Below are 23,999 nucleotides of genomic sequence, written 5' to 3' on the forward strand. Positions count from 1 at the left end.
CATGCTTCCCTGCAAGCCACCTAAAAGGCGTGTGCCAGGGGGTGTTAGGACACCAGCCATTTACATATAAAAGGAAATGTGAAATTATGATTAGCATTTATTTCAGTCCTTTATGCTTCAGGGGAAAAATGAATTCCCATATCTATCCGTTCGGCTAAATAACTCTCTCATTATGTATCGCTTCTGTTGGACCTGGAAATGTAATGAGGCTCTAATATTATTTTCTCTGTGTCGCTCTGAAAGAAATCCATTCTCAGTTGTTCATGCAATCTAATCCTAGCGTGTAGCCTCCGAGTCTCCAGCGGCTCCCAGCCTAATTCACTAAACATCTGGATAACGCTGTCTGTACGCCCATAGCAATTTATGACGAACCGTGCAGCCTTCCTTTGTATTTTATTCAGTTCACAGATTAAGTCTTTCTGCACTGGATCCCATATGCTAGCTGCATATTAAAGGTGCAGTCAGACAAGTTCAAAATAGCACCTTTCTTTTACTTCCTCATCTGAAAATCTTCCTGCAAAATGCTTGACAAACGCTAATTTCTTCAGGGCTATGCCGCAAATATTCCTTAGATGTTTTCCCCACGAGTGGTTCAAGTTTATTGTAACTCCTGGGTGCTTCACTTTATGTGTTGCCTGTATTTTAATACCATCCACAGCATAAACATGGTTATAGTTGGATGAACTCAGCAAAAAATGTACCCCTGTGCATTTGCTCAGATTAAGTTCGAGTCCCCACTCTTGGCTCCACAGATGAACGTTGTTCAAATCCAATGATAGAATTTCACTGTCATACTGATTGCGAAGTTCATGATAGATAACACTCGAGTTCTCAGAGCTAACTGAAGAGGTCAATTTTTCACTGGTGAAGTTAAGACTGTCTTGATTATCATCAGACTCCTAAGTTTCCAGAGTAGTGCTGACCTCCATGCAGACTGCAGTTGTTTTCTAGTAGTAGATGGCATAACTTAGTGGAAGTTTTGTGCTCGCTTTCTGAAAACAATCTCCTTGGTTTGATGCAGCTCTCCACTCAATTCTAAAATAATCTCTTCATATGTTTGCGTTTATTTTCCTTCGTATCCTAATTTTGAGAAATTTGTATACTTATTAAATTATAAGAGTCATTTGTAGAGAGGATATTGGAATTCTATCCAAATCCAAAAGCTGCATAACGTATTCAAACTCATTTGCCACTAAAAAAGGATATGGTATTTGTTGAAAATAACTCAATCAATATAAGTCGCTGAAAATAATCAAACTCTGTCTTTACTGCTCAGGAACGCTCAGAGATATTTGAGGGCCTAGGGTAATTTATTCTTTTGCCTCCCCTCCTCCACGTTGAAATGTGTTGATTGTGTTTATTGGGCTCTTCAGTGGCCTCCCAAATGTGGCGGCAAACTGTCCCATTCTTCCCTCCCCTTAGGATGAGCTGCATAACTAACTAATACCATGCTTGCCGTATCAAATGACATGTTAGGTATGCGGTTAGAATCCCTATCTATGAGAAGAAAGATTCAATTTTATTCATGGATTCCATGTTACTCTCGATATTTATTTTAGCTCATTTTTATATTGTGTGCACATCTCAATAGTGTCATTTTAAATGATGCCACTGGCCTTTAAACATCACGTTTTATGCTTTAACATCACATTTTTTATGTTGTTGGATATTAAAGATTATATGACAGGGATATTCTGATTTGAGACCAGTATGTATTTATATTGTTGATACATTCTTTCTTTCTAGATAATTAATATACCATGTGATCGAGAATATGCTGGGGAAATGAGCATTTATCTAGGCACACCAAGACAATCTGAGATCGAATCAGGGTTCCAGATTGTGGTTGAAATCCTGAAAGAATCAGCGGAAGGGTCATTGTGGTGCTGGTCAGTATTGATGTGGTTAATGATCATTATCTTTATCTCTTGTAAGGTATGCTCTGACATTTTGATTTTGATGGTAACGTATCCTGTGTTTTGGTAATTTATAGGCTTTACATCATCAGTGTTATGTTGAAGAGATACCAGTGTACTGATGAACGGTCATATATTGGTTTGTTGGAATACCTCTCCGAATTCATGTCTACAAAAAGAACTGGGGTAACACTGGATTGCTTCTTCAGGTAAGTAACATTTGTGCTCGAAAATGTCTTTGGCTGCTCTCTGTGAAGCTTCCCCAAATGATTATTTTCTATGATGATCACAAATCTGTTGAGCAAAGCTGCGATTGAGGAAGATTTGGGTATCATAGCATTTTTACCCAACTTTCCAATTGTCTTCCTACAGAAACCATGCAAAGAGTCATACTTTGTTTAATGGAGAGGGTTTGAATTTGGAAGCTTTGTCATCATTTGCACGCATCTTGAGTGCATGGAAATGTCAGTAAATTTTTGTTGTCCATGGAAAATCAGGGAAATGTCAGTGAATAGTTGTAGCACTCAGTAAAATATTTTAACTATCCATACTATGCTAGAATTCTTGCCGAAACGTTTGTTATAGATTTTGTGATTGATTACTTGAAGTATAGCTTCCTCCTCTGAGGAGTTTGGATACTCCAGAGAGTCTTGTTTTTCTGCCTTCAGAGCCCATGTTGTATGCTGTGTTGCTGCATTGTTGCCTGCTGTCAATTGACTGACAAAAAGTGTGAGCCACATGGCATGTGTTAGCTCTTGGTATTGCTCTTTGCTTTGATTCTGGGGTTGACTCAGTCCTTTACATGTTGAGAAAGAGGCCAATGGCTTTGAAAGCTCCAAAACTATTTTTCCATAGTGATTGTTCCTTTAATGTGATTTTTATTTATAGCTGGTGACTTATTATTGTAGTTTGCTGTGTGCATCATTTTTTGACAAAATTGTGTATATGCATTCAGCAGACTCCCCAATTTTCCGGCTGCAGTTTATCTGTGTCGCAGATTATCCGTACACGATTACACTCTCCATTGATGTTTTCTGCGATCTTCATGAAAAATAAAATCAGATGCAATAGCAACAGGTTTTCCTAATTACACTGATGAGTATCAAACTATCGACATGAAACATTCGCTGATATATATAACAGTGACTGTATGTTTGCTACGTAGCTTATCTAAATTGACATAAATTTGAAATTGTAAGTTTTACATTTTGTAATTAATGGAATATATTGTTTTTGGTAGAAAACAGTCGCAACAAAAGAATTCTTGCCAAGTTACTAGTGCAATGAGACTTTAAATACAAGATATATGCGGGTGTAAAGTAATAAATTAAATAATAATAATGACAAAAACACGACTCTTAGGAGGGTGTCGCCTGCAGCAAGTTGGGGTGACTAGAACAAATCATCCGCTCAGCAGGAGAAAGGGGGGCTGCAAAAGCATTGGAGGGTAGGGGCCATGGTGGGGATGGAGAGTATTCTCTGGGTGTTTAGGAACTCTGCCTTCCTAGCAGCGAGGCACTGGAGAGAATACGAACGGGAGCAATGGGGGAGCATGTGAGATCATGAAATTTTGTGAAGTCTCTCTTTCTAGGCAGAAACGTGTGAGCCAAGAGATTTGCCCAGTTATGAGTTTCCAGTCGGTTTACACCCATGTCTCGTATAGCGCAATTTCGATTAGCGCAATTTCGATATAGCGCAAATTCGTTCCTCGGGGAAACATTGCAACGCAGTGTAGCCTAATCAAAAATCTTAAACGCTCTCGTGATAAAACGTGAACTTGCGCTAAGTACACACGAAATTTCTATCAATTTATGCATATTAATGTTATTTCTTGCCTCAAATCATCTTTTTTGTTTACATGTTAATCGAAATCCATTGCTGTGCAATGGCCAAAAGTATTACTCGTCATTGGGTCCAGATAGCCGGCCTACCGAAGTAATTTATCTCGTCTCCTTAACAGAACGATAATAAATAATTTAGATCGTTAATTAAGCGTGGGGCTAGTGGAATAGAGTTTTTTTTTTCAGCAATACGGTTTGAGACGTATTTTTGCCGTCATAGGTTATCGGGCGATTGACTTCCAGGTAGAGGGTCGACGCTAAAGCCTTCAAGGTCATCGGTATTCACGGGGGAGAAATGGAGCGGTGGCCGAGTTGCGCATGAAAAGCATCAACACATAAAAGGGTCCGCTATAGTGTCTCAAACACAATGGTTTCGTTCCCTCCCCGCAGTCTTAGGCCTTCTGCGTCTCAGGAATACAGTTCAGCAGTAAAAGGTGATTTAGATAGAGCCATACAGAGTAAACACCAAGAGAATATGGCAAAAAATAGGAATGCGTGTGGAAAAATCAAGAATTTATCAAGAAAAACCATAAACCTAGAAGAGGATTTGAAAGAGATCAATTGCATTGAAAATGGAGAGCGTCAAAGCGATATTGCGGGGAAGTTTAAACTCACAATGACTTATTCTGAATAAAGACGAATTTAAAACATCAGTGACCTCAGCCGCACCAACTTCAACCAAGCGGTCTACACATACGGAAATTTCATGGTGAATCAGTACAAAAAGACGAGAGTGGTAATCACTCCGAGACATTTAGTGAACGCTCCGGTTGGTTCCAGAATTTAAACGGCAAACAGGTATTTTCAGTGCGGCGATATCAGCTGGTGAATCTGCAAGTGTTGATAGCGCAGTCACCGCAACATTTTCTGATGAACTCCAAGATGTGATTGAAAGTGGCTCCTTTTCCCCTCAACTACTTTTTAGTGTTGACGAGACGATATTCTTTTGGAAAAGAATGCATTCTCGTTCATTCATTTTCAGGGAAGGGAAACCTGGGTCAGGTTGCAAGGCATTTAAAGACTGTTTCACGTAGCTGCTAATGACTCGAAGGACTTCAAATTAAAATGATTTATCATTCATAAACTCCGCTAGCTATGAAATGGCATTCAAAGTAGCATTTTCCTGTCATTTCGATGAGCGACAAAAGGGCCCGAGTGACACAATAATTGTTTTTAGACAAGTTTGAAAAATCGTCAACTGCCGGCAACGCATTATGATCCCCTGAGATAGCAGATGTTAGCCCACCCGCACGACAGGAGGGAATTTCAAAAGCACGTAAGAATTTTTTTTAACGTGATTAAAAGTCTTTGAATGCGTGCATACTATCTTTAAAGATGTTTTAAACTAAAAAAACATATATAAATAATGTTTTCTAAGGCTTTTTATGGGAATATAGATGTTTTAGAGGAAATTCAATACCCAAGACCTATGCTACCAGGAACGCATCCCTATCTTCCCAATGCTAAAACGCTCTCGTATAACGCAAATTCGTATAGCGCAAAGACCCCAAGGAACGCATCCCTTGCGCTATACGAGACATGGGTGTAGTTTTGTTTGGGTCTAATGCTAATAACACACGCCTGCATTTTTACGGTTCTACCATGTTTTTCAAGTTCTTTTGACTTGGATGCCACATATTTTTGTGCGCTGCAGAAGAAAACTCTTTATGTTTACTAGATTGAGTCAGATTTTTTTCAAATTCACCATCTTTCAATTTCTTAAGTGTCACATATGGAAGGCAATCAAAAATGTGAGATGCACAATTATATATGTGTACTAACGTGTAAAATACAAAGTAATGTGCAAATACCTAAGTCTGCTGTTCAACGTGCACAGTCTTCTCTACAGGGCTACTAGTACTGGCTGTGAGAGTATCTATTTGTTGAATGTGCCAACCTTTTAAATACTCCTGCAGCACACAAACAATTGTACTGACAAGGGGAGACCACGAAAGTTGCTCCGCCTTTTTCAATGCCGTATTTTTTATGGCCTTCGGAATGGTGAACACATCCCTGAACTAGTAGTGGTTCCGTTGAATGGGCCTTAGTTTGGCTGTAATTAATTAATTTTCATGCGGTACTTTTCACAAGCCGCGTATAGTTTCATGATAACGCGCCCCTATGCAGGAGGGTCAGGTGGAGTAGTGGTTAGCGTTTAAGGATTCCACCCGGGGGACCAGGATTCAAGGCTCCATGATGGCTTTTTATTTTGTTGTCTCCATTGTGATCATACGGCGTCAACTTTTTCATTAATTTTAATAGCGACAAGCATAGACATGAGACTATTTTTTCATCACCATAATGGCGTTTAGGTATTTAAGCAGTGTCATTTTCAGCGCGGAGAAGTGAAGGCTCCTCTTTCTACTCAAAAACATACCGAAAGATTATCGGGGGGCCAAAACAGTGGCTTTTTTTGGAAGATATGATATTTTTTGGTGGGCATCTTGTTATTATATTGGAAGGGCTACGGAATATTTTGGGAAGCGGCGAGCACAAGACACATTTGATGTAATTGTTGCTTTTAACCCTCCAGCGGGCGCGACTGTTATATTTACACGACCGGGCGAATGACATACTTTGCCTATGTAATGTGCATATATGATAATACTCGATTTTTGTTAAAATTAATCTTTATTTGTAGAAATTAGTAAAATCTTGTACATTTAAAGGCGATACAGATATAAAGGTACAGAGGTGGTACACGGCCGGTCGCCCGGCTTAATTTATAAGCCACGTGTGACGGGTTCCTCTTGCTGATGTAAAAAAATTAGCTACAATGCCTCGAACTTTGAAAACTCGCAATATAGATTGTCAAAGTACATTGTAGGAATACACGAGACCATTGTAGCCCAGAATGTACGTACGATGGTGAAATCCTTGGTTTTCGAAGATTAACGTATTTTATACGCCACCACGTCCGGTCTAGGGTCTTCAACTTTTATTTCATCCTATTTATTAATGGAAATTATATTTCGGAATGGTTCTTTTAGCACGTAGGTACTGTGTAAGTAAACTCCCTTTGGAGTAAAATGAATAACAAGTATTCGAGGAATATGGCATTTTATAATCGTTTTTTGTTCTTATTAATTATGTCTGTACGGATGTTGTTGGTCGCCGCGAGCCTTTAATGGCATGTGCTCTAGCAAGAGTGGTTTTCATTTGTAATGTGGAAGTTGATCAGTATAAGCAATGAAAAAATTAACATTTTGGCGCTCACCAACCCTTGCTAGTGTAGTCGTCGTATCTCCGTGTTTGAAATGATACTGCTTAAATACATAAACGCCATTATGGTGATGAAAAAATAGTCTCATGTCTATGCTTGTCGCTATTAAAATTAATAAAAAAGTTGACGCCGTATGATCACAATGGAGACAACAAAATAAAAAACCATCATGGAGCCTTGAACCCTGGTCCCCCGGGTGGTAGTCATAAACGCTAACCACTACCCCACCTGACCCTCCTGCATAGGGGCATGTTATCATGTAACTATATGCGGCTTTTGAAAAGTACCGCATGAAAATTAATTAATTACAGCCAAACTAAGGCCCATTCAACGGAACCACTACTAGTTCAGGGATGTGTTCACCATTCCGAAGGCCATAAAAAATACGGCATTGAAAAATGCGGAGCAACTTTCGTGGTCTCCCCTTGTGAGTTCGTTTTCATAACTGGAGAGAAAGTTTTGTCGAAATTAATTCCACTAATTTGAGCGAATCTTAAAGCAAAAATTCTGGCTTTAGTATATTGCTGTAAAGTATGGAATCACCTTAATTCTTACCAGTCTCAAAATTATAGCAGCCTTAAATACTACCTCCATATTTTCTGATGTAGGTTACTTGTGAAGTGGTTAAAATATACCCGTTAAAAGTCACTGAAATAGGTACTTTAAATTCTCATTGAAAAATCAGGAAAAGTCAGTAGATTTTGAGACTTAAAAGGCATACGAACCCTGTGGGACAAAATTGGGCATAAGTTTAAAAAATATTTTATAAAACTTATTGTAAATATCACATTACATTTAAAAATATGATGACACAATAAGTGCATAAAGATTACCTACAAAAATACAAAAAACTTTTCTATGAAGAAGAGCTCATTAAAAGCATAAAAAATTTGTTTAAACTACCATAATTAGACTAGAGTCTAGTCTCTATTTCCAAACAAAAATTTTGGAGCGATAATGAAAATATTTTAGTTTTGATTGTTATAAATATGATCAAGCAAGCTTTCGTAGAAAGAGGCATATTTTAGTCAAGTTTAGCCATGAATGTGGGTAGTTACAAGGAGGAGAAGCAGCTGTGAATGCTATTGGAATGATAATTAGTTTTATATGGTGGCAATGGGGAAATTTCTCTATTTTTAGAATTCATATTTTTTCATCATTTTCCTTTGTTATTTTTTTGCAAGGAAATATATTTGTACATTTAATTGCTTGTTATGGTATCAGGCATCCTATGACAATCATGGGTCCTGTGTTTGTGTATGCTCATCTTTGAAGTGTACATTTGGTTGTGAGATTAAAGAATGTGAGAGGTTCCAATGTGCATTTGTGTTGCAGGTGCTGTGCATCATTTGCATCAGTACCAGTGCCTTCAACTTGTGATGTGGAAAGCTATATTCCTGCGTGGCAGAAAATTTGGGACGCAACTGTGTGGTAAGTAGGTTTGTACGAGTCTCAAATTTATGAGATTCGAATTATTGTTGATTAGTATAGAATCGTGCATAATTATTCGACTCTTACACTAAGTGCATAAAAACTTCTTCGTCAAAGAACAGTTCAAAAATTATGGCTGAGGATGCTTTGTGAAAGAGTGAGTTGGTAATCAGGATTACGAGAAATCCTCTCGTGCATTATGATCTCTTCATCATCTAAAATGGGTTCCTGCTCCCTTTCTTTTAGACCTTTTGGATGCTTTACTGCTTTGACCAGCTTCACTACGCTTTTGCACTTTCTCAGATGTTTCTTGAGACATAAACTTAGCTGATTGCCCACCTTTTCGAACATAAACTTCAAATTCGAGTGTAATTGGCATCCCCTCTAGTTATTCATCTTTCTTCAGTGAGAAGGAAGGTCCTCTCATTGTAGTAGCACATGCTACATTGTAGACAGCATCTGTAAGTTATTTTGATTTTGCAATCAGATGGAAGTGTGCAAAGTGTCTGAGTGTGATTGAGGTACGTAAGATCAAAATACATAATTCAAAGGATTAGGCTGCTTCTTGTCATAATGATGCCAGTTGTGTGGTCGTCTCTTGCCACCAGCTGTCTTTGAATTTTCACCTTAGCAAGCATCCTCTCATACCCCCTTCCTAATTGAGTACACAGGTACTATTCCTTTCCATCTTTCTAAATCTGGTTCAGGTTTACAATCATACCTCTCAATTCTTGAGGCTCTGAAAGAATGGGGACCACTCAGGACCGTAGATATTAGGATGATATCATTTGTTTTTGGAAAAATTTAACTTAGTGGGCACATTTAATATTGTTAATAACTTTTAAATAACCCTAAATTTGTAATATTAATAATGTATAATAAATTATTGCTAAATAAATAACTGGTAGAAAATAAAAACCTCAGAAGTATTCATAATCAAGCTTTCTGCCAAAACACAGCAGTGTTAGCACCTAGCGGTACCATATGGTACCACCAAAATTTTTTGCATCATAACATCCTAAATATTAGGCTCACATCAAAAAACAATGCTATACAAGTGCTATAACAATCATAATTACTTAACAACACCTTAGTATTATGAGTGTATAAGGTGTAAGTGAAGAAAATCAGAATGCTTGCACTAAAACTTTCGTTTTTTTTTTTTTAAGCTAGTTGACAATTCTCAATTTTCAAACAGCTCTAAATGCGTTAATTACAGCTTGAAAATCAAAATTTTCAGAAAAATTTTATTGAAAACATTTTATCAATTTAAAACTCTCACAAACCCGTATAAAGTACGATAAATGACAAATAAGTTACTTTTAGCATTGCACTACTACATACTGCCCATGTGGTACTGCGAGGCGTTAACAGGTTAAATAACCAAATTTTTCATCCTATAATGATCACTTCATATTCTCACCATTATCAACCTAAGGCAGAGTATTTAACTCATTCATTTTTTTTAATTGTACCTAAATATGTGCTCTAACTGAATGTGAAATAAAAATGGTGGTGTTTTGATTGCCAGTGTGAAAAGATTTTTCAGGTTTTAAATTGGTCTTTTGACTTGGCCATTGGGAATTTTTGGACACATTATTCAAATCTTAAGCATGAGTGTAACCAAATGCATTCTTTCATTAAGAAATATTTGAAATAATGGTCAGTGAATAAATGTCTGGCAACTTTTTAAAATGAATGTGGCTTTTTATCATATTTTTTTTTTAACAAAAATAGTTGGTTCAAGTTACAGGCTGAATTTTGTTTTTGAATGTATGCAATAGATCACAATTAAATTATTACTTAAGATTCCCCATTTCTCTTACCCTTGCCGGGGTTTTAAAACATTATAGGATGTTGTTTATGAACATATTTAATTCTAAGCAAAGATGTTACTCAATTCTGTATCATTCTGCTCCAAATGGCTTTCTTTGGGAAATGTTTGTCATCTTCCATTTTCTCCATTTACAGTTCTATTGGTGTTAAGCAATGTGAAGAGTCAGCCCAGGAGACAATTTGTGCCATATTAGGTGGAAATCTCATGCATTCAGAGAGGCATATCACGGATCTCTTTAATTCCTTTATTGAAAATCAGTTGTCCCCTTATGAGGGCAGTATCAAAACCCTTCATAAACTCTTAATGTCTTATAATATAGTGGATGAACTTGCACATGAGACCAGGCAAATGTGTTTAATGTGGATTTATCCAGGAAAAGATAAGCTTGAGGTTTTTAAAAATATTCTGTCAGTGAAGCTAATTGCCGAAATTTTGGCTCAACTGTGTGTTAAGGAGAACATCAGGAAATCTCCACCTGTAAGGATACCCTGGAAGGGTGGCCCTCTCGAACAGTTTTATACGCAGATGGAATTCTGCAGCGGCCTCCTAATCCCTCGTGAAAAAGCATCAGGAGAGGCTTCGTTCATATTCCCAGACATTATTTCCCTGGATGCCATCACCACTGGTGTATTGAAAAATATGATGGCCAATGACAGTGACAGTCTGGTTTCCTCTGCCCAAGAGATATTGCTGTTTCGATATTTGCCCCATGGTGTGCTCTCAGTTATGGAGTTTATGTCATTTGTTCTCCAACTGAACTTGCTTGTAGCATCTTACCTCATTCAGTGGAAAGTTTTGCTGCCCACTTCTGAAGAAATCGAGAGGTATGTACCCAGTGCCTATGTTTTTTTTCTTTATTTGTAATTTTTTGTATGGGAATGCACAGAAATCATGTCATTTTACTATCATATGATGCATGTGCTGAACCAAAATGAATTTTAGTCTTCTTTCCTGGTCACCAATGTGTACTTAAGTATTTAAACTTAAATATTTTTGTAGGCTATGATGGTGGATGGGTTATTTTAATTTTCAATACTAATGCACCTTCAAGTAATAACCTTGCATGTGTACAATGTTGCATAACTTTAGGATGGAAGCTATAATGAACCAATGTGTGAAGATAAACTCTCAAACTTTCATTTTAGCATTTAGAGGAGATGAGCTGCTTGTTCTTTTCTCTGATAAGTGAGAATTTTGCATTCAGCTCATTCCTTGTGTGGCCTTCTAAGTGAAATTTTATGGCCCAAAGGTTCATCTTTATTGCTAGAATTTGTGACTGGGTGACCACTGGTTGTAATTTATAATTTTTTGTTGCACCCTTTTCTAAAATCAGGCATTAATGCCACAAATCATCTTACATTACCATTACCCATTTGGGTTCACTTACTCTAGTACTCAAGCTCTTCGTGTATTGTCATACGAAGACCTCATTTGCCTCTACATAGTAAACTAGTAAAATTGTTTGGATTGTGAATACATGGTCTGTAGTTTCCAATTATCAGTAAGGGTTTTCTCTTCTAACACAACAGAAATAGATCCTGTGCTATATAACTCTCCAAGTTTGTTTAAGAAGTCAATGGTCCTGTTACAGTAGACTCATTAATACGAACAACCTTATTACGAATTTCTTGTTTTTTCTAAGTTGGTCCCGATGATAAGTCTAATCCAATCTATAGTAAAAGAAATATTATCACGAAATTACAACTGCCAGTCCTGGTCTTGGTGGTTTCAAAAATGACTTTATTATGAAGTTCAACGAAAGGTATTTATGTGGATGCACACTATGCTAGGTAATTATCATTGTGATACGTTTAAGACACTCATTTTTAACACAGTGCAATTTAACTTTCAGAGATACAAACATTTGAAGAATTCAAACTTGCCTGAAATGTCAAATTTTGCACCTTTGGAGTTGGTTGATGTGATGCACTGTGGCATAGAGGAACTCGCCCCTTGGGCACTGTCTGAACAAAGTATCACTTAATGCGTTGTAAAGTGAGGAACTGTTCAGTGTTTCGCCCATTCTTCCTTCCCACAGACAGCGATTTTTTTCAGCTCTGGCTGCGTCGCTCGCCCAGCTTGATCAGTTAGTCACAATCGTCAGTTAACACACAATTGTGATGCAGTTTTGCATTCTGCAGGATAACCTCACTCCTCGATGCCTTGCGTAGGTTCATCAACTAACAAATAAGATCTGGGAATGCATCTTGTTCGTATGTTGAGGTCTTAGTGTATTTGGGAAGATATTAACCCTTGATTGCATCATTCAGCGGAGGCTGCATATTTGTTTTTCACACGTGGATTGGTGTAGACCCCGGATGGTCATGACAATGGGAAGGCGACGACAATCTGCTGAATGAATTCGGAGAAGAGCTAGGCAGTTGAAAATAGTTTCCCCTAGGATTGCTTTTCAAGGAGATGACTTAAAAGCCAAATGAGAATATTTTAAGATATTATTTTGTGAGAAGTTTACGTCTTTAGTTACAAAAAAATTCTAGAGAGCACCATTACTGTTTAATTTTGTTTAAATGATGAGAAGCTATTGTCATTTCATACCATATTTTGTCAGTTTGCTTTTCATTGAAATATCATTGGTATGTGAAATTGTTCTACATTTTAATTACAGTTGGTTACATATTATTTAGTTTTTCTATAAATGATATGTTATGATTAAGAAAGTGCTAGGATTAATGATAATCACATGCATTCTGCCGCAATCTTGTATTGATGAAATCAAACAGATGTGCTTGTTTTTTATATATTTTTATGTAATTTAATCATGTTTATCATACACATGTCTCTTAAGCTACTTTGCGGTGCAACTATAAGTACCGGAGATTGAAAAGGCAACAAATTTTGGCAAGGTATTTTTTTTGGCGACGATTCCTCAAAGAAACATTTCATCCGCTTTTTTGGTCTCATGAACTTCGTAATAACGAGAGTCCACTGTATAAATTCTCAAATCATCGTAGAGCTTATGTCATTCAATTTAGGGTTTCCACTGAGATTCATGTTTGTAACTTCTCTATGCTATAATGTGTTGTGTTGGATGATTTTCAATTGTCTACTGACAATCAGTGCCTACCTCTTCAATAAAACTCATACACAGCATTTAAAACAACACCAATTTTCATGGTACTAAGGAAATTCATTGCTAAACTGGCCAGTGTAGCAGTAACTTGCTTTGCTATGGTTATCTGGTTGGCAGAAATCATTGTGATGTGTTCAGTAGACTTTTGGTATTATGAAGTTCACGGGACCAAAAAACCAGAGGTTAATAGCAATGAAATTCTTAAGAATGTTTCTTCTGGAATAATTGCAAAAAACAACATACCTTGCTAAAATTTCTTCTCTTCAATCTCCCATACTTACAATCTCACAGCGTAGTAGCTTCAAAGTTATGTGCATGATATATGTAATTAAATTATGCCCAAATACATAAAAACAAGCGCAATCTGTCGATTCAATCAATAGAAAAATGTGGCTGAATTCTGGTGAATGTCAATAATCCCTTCCTCAATCGTTAAATATCATTTACAAAAAAACAAATACTACTTAACTGTATTTAAACTATAGAAAAATTGCATCCACCATGGATAGCTCGATGGTTGTTTCTTGTCGTCCTCCCATTGTCATGACCATCTGGTATCAAACACATGCATGTGTGAAACTCCTTAGATGCTGCATAATGCAACCGAGGGTTGATATCTTCCCGAATACGCCAAGCCCTCGACATACGAACAAGATGCATACTGATAACTTGTTCGTAAGTTGAATTTACTCCTAGTTGATAAACCTACAAAAGGCATAAAAAAGTGTGGTATCCTGCAGAATGCCAGACTGCATTACAGTGCGTTAACTCAAGTTTTTGACGGACTGATGCTGACTCTAGCTGCACTTGCAGCATGGCTGAAGCTGAAAAATATTCGCTGTGTGCAGGAAGGAAGAACACGCAAATTGCTGAATACATAGTTCCTGATTTCATAACAAATTATTGACACTTTGTTCAGACTGTGCCCAAAGTGTGAGTTCCTCTACGCCACACCACGTCACATTGGCCAACTCCAAAGGTGCCAAATTTGAAATTTTGGGCACGCTAGAATTTTTTTAATATCTGTGTCTCGGAAAGTTCGTTGATTGGATGTTTGTAGGAAGAGGACTTACTGTCTGCCTAATTTACGAGTGGTAATGAGTGGGTCACCATGATTCCACAGGAATGAAGCTTATTATTTGATGTTGTGTGGAAACTGAAGTGTATCCTACTGAAGAAAGAACCGATGATCTTAGGCGCAGTGCTCGAGAAGAACTTGAATTTAGCGCAATGATTTTCACGTAGTGTAGTGTATGTCCACATAAATGCCATTTCTTATTGGTGGAACTTTGTAATGAAGTTGTATTTGTAATTGCTGGAACCGGGACAGAGGTTCGTAATTTCGTAATAGCATTTCTTTTACTATAGATTGGGTTAGCCTTTCCATCGGGACCAATGATTTGCTTAGTAAAAATGAGAACTTTGCAATAAGGTTGTTTGTATGAAACAGAGTTGAATGTATTTTGTTTTGAAGTGAACTAGTGTGTTGCTGAATGAGGATCCCTTTTCATTGCCCTAATATGAGTGAAATCAGAGGCACCCATTAAGGACATGAGGCGTATGATATAACCAAACTTTTCTTTTCTCTATTCAAAGTTCATTTCATTTTGAGACTTCCCTCAGCCATGCAGATATTTAAAAAACCTCCCAGTGAAATATTGGCCTGCATTCTTCAGAAGACCCTAACATTATTGCAAACCTGGAGAGAATCCGCCCAAGTCATTCACCGAGATAGCCTTAGATTTTTCTTCAAAATTTATATTTGATCTGGCATTTTCCGCATGGAAAATCTGCTGCCCAATTTGAGGCTCTAAGTGAAAATAAATATTTAATGAATCCAGTTTGGTGAATGCTTTTGGCACTATCATGTCATTCTTTCATTATAGCTAATGGTGAACCCACAATGTTTATTTTTTAAATTTACAATACTTAGTGATATAACAAATTAATTTAATGCGAATTATTTTTACACCTTATGTTCTTTGAAATACGGAAGTATTTACTGACTTGAGAGGAATCTTTTCAAGTATTTTATGGTTTTCACTTTGATTCTTTTGAACTTTGATTGAAACACATCTCTTATTAGTATTATTCACGGCACTAACATCTAATTCATATTTTTATGTACCATTATCAGATTATGTATTTTGTTGTGCTCTTTCTTGCTTAGTTTTCATGTTCTTGGAATTAGAACTTAAATTTGCCGTGATCAAACAAATACCACTTTTGTTATCTAAGACTAAGGTGTTTATGTCTTATTATTATCTTAAGGTTGGTTTTGAAATTCTCTTTTAGCATTTTAGATTCTTCGAAGAAAATTCTTCTGAGCTTGGGAGATCTTGTATGTGCTCACCAAAAAAGTAATCGAGAAAATAGCGAGGTGAAGAGAACATACTTGAACCTAATGTCTCTGTATGAAATGGAAGTTGATGACCACATTTCCATTTTCTTAAGGGAGAACACACCCAGCAAACTGATGAATTCAGTGATAAAAGTTCTTAAAAGAGAGGCAGGTATGTGGAATCATGCTTGAATATCACTTCAGCATCATATAAACATAGTATCATTCATGCCTGGTCTTCAATGGGATGTAAGCTGATAGCGAGCCAAAATACAGTTCCACAATGGACATAGCTGATATTTGTTTGCAGGAAGAAAGATGGTCAAGTCCATCATAAAAGCTTATGCATATGGCCATTCTGAGAATTTCTTGAGCAGAACTGGTGTCAGTGCAGTGTGTTGCCAAACTGGAAAAGGCTGTTGGGTTATTCCAACAACCGTGTCCCAAAAATCAATTCTTAGGGCAAGGCATAGCGTTGGCATTTATGGGATATAAATAAATATTGGAGTGAAAATTATGTTAAAGATTAACTGAGTGAAATATTACATTTCATGTTATGGGATTTAGTTGCTTGATTTTAACTAGCACATTAGGGTAAAGAAAAATGTTGACATTCTGAGTAGGTAATATGGACAATACTTTTCTCAGGTCATGCGATCTGGTTAAAGTATGTATTATGTACATATGTAGGCGCAGTGTTATTGAGGGTGCAAAGGAAGTAATTTGAAAGGTCTGGAAGAATGATTTTGAAAAAAAGTGAAAAAATACAAAAACGTGTCGAGTGCCAGACATGATATTGGAACTCAACTGTTTCCATCTGTGGCATGATTTTGAATATTTTCCTGACAGCTTGCATTTTCCATTGCAGACAAGCAATTTCTCATGACTCTTGTGATACAGTATCTCTCTTACAGCTTACATCCCATTGTACTCTTAAGTATTAGTGTTTGACTTAATAGTATTTTGAAGCCTGTTATCCAGTTGTCATCAGATGTCTGATGGACACTCACTGTTAATTTTGGGGGAAATGAAATCCATAATTGAGAGTTTGCTGTGACCAAAGAGTAAGCATCACAGATGTATTGAACAAAGCTGATGAATTGAAGCGTCTTACTTGATAAGTTAGAGGTTCTCTTTACTAAACCTACCTTTGTGGAAAATGTTATTGTTTTTCATGTAATTTATCAATGCAGGACCTCTGAACTGTCCTTCAGTATGCCATTTTATTTTGCTATAAGAGGTGATACTCATGTAATAGGGTAGTTTCCTTCATCAAAGAAAACTAAATGCATTGATTGCTATTCGTTACCCACCATTAGTGTTTTCATAATATACAAATTATTTGGTTTTATAAATCCCAGTTTATACGAATGACAATGGTCAATTTTAACCTCATTTGAAAAAGGCCAGATTGGCACTCATGCGATTCCACTCCACGTGATGTCACAGGAACCTAGTTTCTATACAAGTACCGTATAAGCGTGTGTAAGAGGCACACCCCTCTTTTGAGCATCGGAGCTATGAAGAAAGAAATTTTGCTGCATTTAAAAAAATACTATCGCGCAGTGTTGCAGACGTATATTCGATAACTGTCGAAATTCCATTACGCCTGGAATTTCGGCAGTTATCGAATTTTCGTTATCGAATCGAGTTATCGAAATTTTGATAACTGTGGCGGTAATAGCGGCATAAGAGGGAGTAGAAAGAGTTCCGATCCTCTCTTCGCATACGCCATTGCTCTACGATGCTTGTCCTATTCACGAACAATTTTGTTTAAATGCTCTCGCAGGAGTATTGCAATAGAATTGCAGCCGTGGAAAATTTTAAGGCAATGCACGTCAGGCACATAGCATGAACGTTCCCAAGAGCTTGGACAACAATCGGGGCAATCTCAGCGTCGTAGGTTAATAACCATGTCGTAATTTAATGGAGCCACATTCGGCCCTCCATCAGCCAATGCCTCTGCCGTTTTTTTCCTTTCCGAGACCCCACAGGAAAATAGGAAAACATCAAGTTACAGGGGAACAATGGAAACGTGTTTCATCCCTACCCTGTCTCACCAACAGACCTTGATCGATCTCTCAGTTTATGGAGACCAAATGCTAGGCGAGTCATCTACTGAGCCCGAAGATATCTCGATAACTTTCAATAATTGTAAGACACGCACGAGGTTCAAAAAAAGAAAGAGATCTAACGCGACGCATATCTGTCAGAATTTAAGTTTTTTAAGCTCTAATTGTTTGACACAAAGATTTATAGTTACAACAAGGCTACTAATATTCAAAATAGTCCAAACAGGACAATTTGGGAAGAAGCAAGCGTAGCATAAGCGCATTCAAACAAGACGAGACGGACTGGAAACTTTAGGCAACGCAAACTGCGTGCATCACATTGCTGCGCCTTCGCCCCTTCGCTTTGAAGGCAACAACGTCACATGCAAGATCGGACGTGTTCTTCCCGTGCTCCTTCACGCATAGCCTCGTAGCTTGAAATACGGAGGGGAGGGAGCGCGCTCCTTCCCCTCCGTATTTCGTTGCTTGCTTCGAAGACGGAAGGATCACGCTCCTTCCCCAGGACCTCTCCTTTCGCGCTCTTCACTTATAAGCATTTCTGATTTCTTCCATCCACAATTTAGTCCAAAAATGAACACACTCGTTAGAATTTTTTAAAGCGCAGGTTTTTGATACCAACATAATTTTCAGTTGCAATAATCCTCATATTAGCGTCTGAAGATGATTTTTGGAAAATCAGGTCCTCAGCGTAATGGAAATTACTCGGCAAAACAGATGTGGACTATTAACCGGGTATTTCCTTCAAAACTATGGATTTCTCTATGTTTGATAAGTGATTACTATATGCAGTATAAATACCGCGGGATGTCCACTCGTGGCAGTAAATTTAGCGTGCCCTCCGGAGCGAAAAACCCTGCGCGATCTTCCGTGTTCACCTCTGGGGTACCGACGTGACGGCGCGTTGCTTACAAGAAAAGCAAACAGGAGCATTTTAAAAATACGTCACTAAGGGAGAAACTTCCCTGCCCTCCGCTTGTTTTTGACCTAGGGTTTCAGATGACTGACTCACACTGGAAACCAAGGCCACTCAGTTCCCCTTAGGCTTGCGACTGGTGAAGGGGAGGGGGGGGGGGAAGATAAGAAGTTTGAGTAAGAGGCGCACCTTCATTTTCGGCTGCAATTTCTGGGAAAAAAGGTGCGCCTCTTACACATTGTCTGAGTTTTACATTGTCTGAGATTACCAATGCATGCATGAGGCACAGAGCTCAGGGAAACGTCTCTTAATAACCACTTATTAAAATTGTCTAAGTTCGGAAAGTTTCCTTTGTTGTTAATAATCCTTATTTAAGCCAATCGCTACCTGCTAGCAGGGTACTCTGCTACCTGCTAGCAGCCTGCATCATATTAGCGCTCAAGCCTTGCCTCAAGGTCACCTGACAGCACGTCAGCGTGAACCAGAAATACGTCACACAGACTTTACCCATGATTCCTACTTAGCCTTCACGTTTTCGCGTGCTTGAAAATTTTCACTTTTCATTTAATTAGCAAAAAATTAGAGATGTGTGAATAGTATCTGCGAATACCTCGAATACTAGAAAGTATTCGATATTCGAGGTCTCGAATAATTATGCTAAAGGTACAGTCTCGAATACTTTGAATTTCACGCCGTACACTGTCACACACTGTCGTTGGTAGTTGACTCGGAAAATTGTAAAGAAATATAGTCCTTTAGTGGATGCAGCACCGTTATAGGCAAGTTGATGAACTGCATCAAATTCGCGGATTAGAGCGGTGAAAAGAGTTCGACATGGGGAATCGAAAATGATAGGGTGAAAAAATCCGAAAATCCGCGGTTTCCCCCACCAGGAGAACCTCAGTGCCGTGGGATAGTAACTACGAAGCACAATTCCCAAAATCCGCTATTCCCCCCATCCATCAGCCCTCGGCCTCGGACGCTTTCCTCTCCGAAATGAAACAAAAGGTGAAAAGGTCCCAGCTCACACAGGGTTTGTATTACGAAGACCATAAATGAAAAGCTTCACAAGAAAATATCAAGTTACAGAAGAATAATAGAATCGTGTTTCACCCTTCCCTCTTTCTCCCCCACTGACCTTTTTCTGCCTTCCTGCTTCGAAGTTCCCCATTTCTGGAGGTCAACTGCTGCATGAGTACCGTGGGATAGTTACATTAGTGCATTTCCCAAGATCTGCTAACCCCCTCCATTCAGCACTAGCCCCCCCTCTGAGGCTTTCCTCTTCTCTGAAGTAAAAAAAAGGTCCTAGCTTGCGCAGGGCCAAAGACCTTAGCTTCGAAAAAAATATCAAGTTACACGAGAACAATAGAAACGTGTTTCGCGCCCCCCCCCCCCTTTTCTCATCCACGGACCTTTTTCAGCCTAGGTGCTTCAAAGTTCCCAGTTTCTGGAGGTCAACTGCTGCATGAATCGCCTGTTAGCCCAAAAGGTGTCTAACAATGACTTTCGGCAATTGATATTACACCTTTATTGGATTGAAATATTAGTAATGTGCGCATAATTTAAAAAAGAATAAGACGAAATGTGAAGCATTTCCGACTTTATTTAAGCATTTTACGTGAGGAAATTAATGTCAAAATATGACTGAGTTTTGCATTCTGGCGAAACTCGATATGAGCAGCAAAGCTTCTCCGAAGTTGATGCAGTATTTTTTTAAGTTACAATTTATGAGTTGTGCTATAAATCTCTATTGTTACAGTCACAGACGAAGGGATATTTTCTCAGGATATTTGGTTTCTCCCTGATAGCAATTCGAATTCATCTTCTTATCTCGTGAGAACTTCCAAAGATGGACTGAAAATATTTGAAGAAGAAGAAAATCCGGTGGAGAAGCGCGTGTATTTTGTAAAACTCCTTGAATTATCCGCTAGCACTTGACAGCAGGAATGGGGGTAAAGCAAGCTACCTGTTGAAAATAAGAAGTTGGATGAAGCCGAGTATCAGATGGGCGTGCCGCTGAAATGGCGTTTGGTAGATAAGAATGTATACATCAGACAGAAATCCATCGTAGCAGTGTAAATGCCAAGACGGCATGCAATCATTTTTCGTGAGGTGGTGTGTCCCCTTAGAATATTTGAAAGAGATGATAGTTGAATCAACTATATACCCCATTGTTTCCATAAAATTAAAATATTCCATTAATCAGGTAAATTCCTGTTCGAATCCTTTAAAGGAAATCAAAATTACTCCCCAAAATCTTATGTTTCCTGCTGCATAGGCAACCGAGTCAAACATTCCCGCATTCATCGTTTAGTATTCGTGGTATTCGAATATTCGAATTCGATATTCGAGTTCGCGAAATCTGCTATTCGACCCATCTCTACAAAAAATAGATATCGTCCTTCGAAAATCTAAGAGCGTGAAATGCATACTCCAGGAGTAATAATCTTTCAATTTAGGTAATAAAAAATAGTAGGAAAGCACCCTATTTAAGCTTTTTGAAGTCTGATGGTAAAGTCATTTTGTCAAGACTACCAGCTCTGTAGATTTGAGCCAGTGACTGTGATTAGTGAGAGCATAGCTAGTGTAATTGATTGGATGTTTTTTCCTGGAATTCCTTTTTGGCAAGAGAAGTGTTTTGCCATGTCGTCTCTGAAAACTTTGGACCCTTGTTGCATCATTTATGAACTTACTTAGTCCATGGCTTTTTTGTAGTTTTTTTTTGGCAATACTTACTGTTGCTTTATACTTATACTGGCATCTTACTTATTTTAGCCCTTTCAATATATGTATATCCCTTATTAAAAAAATGATTCATTAAAAAAGCATTTTTTTGTAGAATATATTTTTATCTATACCTTAACCCTTTCGCTGCTACAAGCGGGAATACCCGCAAAAAACATTATGGTTATTGCCTGCGACATGCGGGGGTATTCCACGACTTTCAAAAAACTTTTCCTTTCAACACGACATGCGGGTAAATATCTACGTTTTCGAAAAACCCTCCCTTCGGTCGTAGGTGCTGTCATCTGCTCGAAATTCTAGCGGAACTACGTCCATTCGTGCGGCGACATTCAGCGACGTCAAATGAATGATTCAATTCATTTTTTTACGGATAATAGGCAAAATAATGGAACCGATGAAAAATCTATTGAAGCAGCAAAAGGGTTAAAATGCATTGTGCTTATTTTTTTAGGGATGAGTTGGGTCTAGAAATAGAACATAGCAATGTTAAGATTTAACTTTATTATTTTGATGTATCATTTCATCAATAGATCATATAAATAGGTTATACTAAAAACAAAGATTTCACACTGTGTATCAGTATTTGAGGCTAGATTTTCCAGTGGTTTAATACCCAATGGTGCCATCAATCAGTGAACAATGTATTTGTTGAAAAAGTTTAAAAGATGATTAAATTAAATGTGCATCCCAGAATCATGGTAAGATGTTGAAAGTACAGATGAAATATATTTCTGAAAGCCATATTATATGCTAAACATGCAAGTGGTTGCATTTCTTTATGATCATGAAAACAATATCTTGTGAAGTTGCAACCTTGCCCCGGCTGGAGACTGCTAAGGCCAAAGTTGGGATCAATCTCTTGGAAACTGGCATTACTATGTTAGGTTCCACATTGGGTGGAGGTTTGGTGGGAAGGGAACTAATGACTGACTAATGGAATGGGGAGGAGAGTACCTTCTTTGTTTGGCTTTTTACTTAGTTGCTATCAAAGTAACCATGAGAGAATTAGAAATCACATTAGTATCCTGTATTTCCGCGTAGACGACATGTTTGCACTTTGTGCTCTGTGTGCTCCTATTTGGGTTATTTCTCCAGAAAGTAACAGGCGTTTTGAATTTAAAAAATAAAGTGAAAATAACAATTTTTATTTTATACCTTTTGAATGGAAACTGTTACACTATTTTTCTACTTGATTGCCATTTCAATGAAGGCATTTATCATAAAGTGGCATTATCTCTTCAATGCCCTCTCTGTAGAAATCTGCCGCTTGTGAGTTCAATCACTGGTTTACACCAGCTGTTCAATGTCAGTGTCAAGTTGTTGGGTAGAGTGCCTCATCTTCATCACTGGGAACAATTGGGCGATGTCTTAATCGCTTGACGCCAAATCCAGGCTGTACTGCGGTTGATTGAAAACTTCCCATCTAAAATCATGCAAGAGCTCTTGGGTACAATTGGTCGTGTGTGGACGAGCATTGTCGTGGAGAAACAAAACTTTGTTGCTGAATTTTGCCCAATGCTTGTTTTGTCTCGTGAGTCTTAAAAAGTCATTATTTCTTGACCGCACTCATCACAAATCTGTCAATTGGTTTGGGAGTTTTTGCCAGCCTACCTAATCACTGCTTGCACTTCACTACTGGCAGAATTTTCAATTGCAGCACTCATTTTACCACTCCACTGTACGCAAAGTATGATAGGCACAATGTGCAAGCCTTCATAGCTGGTTGCATACGCAGTGTAGGAATACTCCGAAGCCAAGACGGTGGCACTAGTCCCGGCTGTCTGTTGCTTTAATGACAGTCCTTGTATATAACTTAACACTAAGTTTACTGATCAAATATTTTTGTTGCTAATCTGGGTCCATTGGTCTTATAAACTGGATTTAATCCTTTCCTCCCTCTCCTTTGATCTAATGTAATTCAGTTTCCACTGATCATAGTAAAAATCATTTTGGATTTGTTGACTCCATACAAGGAAGTTACGTTCAGGTAATGGGTCCTTTTTTGTCCTCTAAAATGTACATTTATGTAATGGGTCCTCATTGATGTTTATTGTAACTACCCCTCATTTTTATATCTGCATACTTTCATATGTGCACTTGATCATTGTTAATATATTATTTTTATTACTAATGGGAGCATCTTAATCTCACAGGTTTTCTATTTTTTCAGAAACAATGACTGATACAAAACCCCAGTTTATGAAGAGTGCTCCAGATAGACATTTTCAGTCTACATTGGTTTATTTCACAGGTAACTATACTTGATTGAATTTCCAAACTTTTAAGCTAGTTTTTGAGCAGGTATGTATGCGATTGGAGGAGTTGATCTGCGGATTACGTCATTTTTACCGTATAGATGGGTGAAGATGGAAGGTTGGAGAGGAATCTAGTGTTAATTTTTGCCTGCTCGTGATCGAATGCGTCCAAGGGATCATAGTTTGACATCCCATTCAGCAGGCAGAGAGCTGCAAGTGCCCTCAAAAATCATTCCTACAGGTTTCTCTGAAACATTTCATTATTTCATCACTCAAAATACTTTGGCCCTTGATGTGACAGAGAATCAGGGTGGGCAAGCATTGGGTGGAGAGT

At 38.0% G+C, this 23,999-nt stretch overlaps 1 protein-coding gene across 1 annotated transcript in view; it reads left to right on the top strand.

Moving 5' to 3' along the window:
• The window catches only part of LOC124170798 (serine-protein kinase ATM), a 182,773-nt gene that overhangs the window by 36,179 nt on the left and 122,595 nt on the right, over positions 1–23,999 (top strand). Inside the window, exons 9-14 of the mRNA XM_046549763.1 lie at positions 1,747–1,889; positions 1,994–2,125; positions 8,316–8,411; positions 10,383–11,072; positions 15,635–15,852; positions 23,581–23,661. Coding sequence (XP_046405719.1) covers positions 1,747–1,889; positions 1,994–2,125; positions 8,316–8,411; positions 10,383–11,072; positions 15,635–15,852; positions 23,581–23,661 — 1,360 coding nt within the window. The remainder of the gene's footprint in view (positions 1–1,746; positions 1,890–1,993; positions 2,126–8,315; positions 8,412–10,382; positions 11,073–15,634; positions 15,853–23,580; positions 23,662–23,999) is intronic.

This window comes from Ischnura elegans, chromosome X, assembly GCF_921293095.1.
Source record: "Ischnura elegans chromosome X, ioIscEleg1.1, whole genome shotgun sequence".
Taxonomy (NCBI): domain Eukaryota; kingdom Metazoa; phylum Arthropoda; class Insecta; order Odonata; family Coenagrionidae; genus Ischnura; species Ischnura elegans.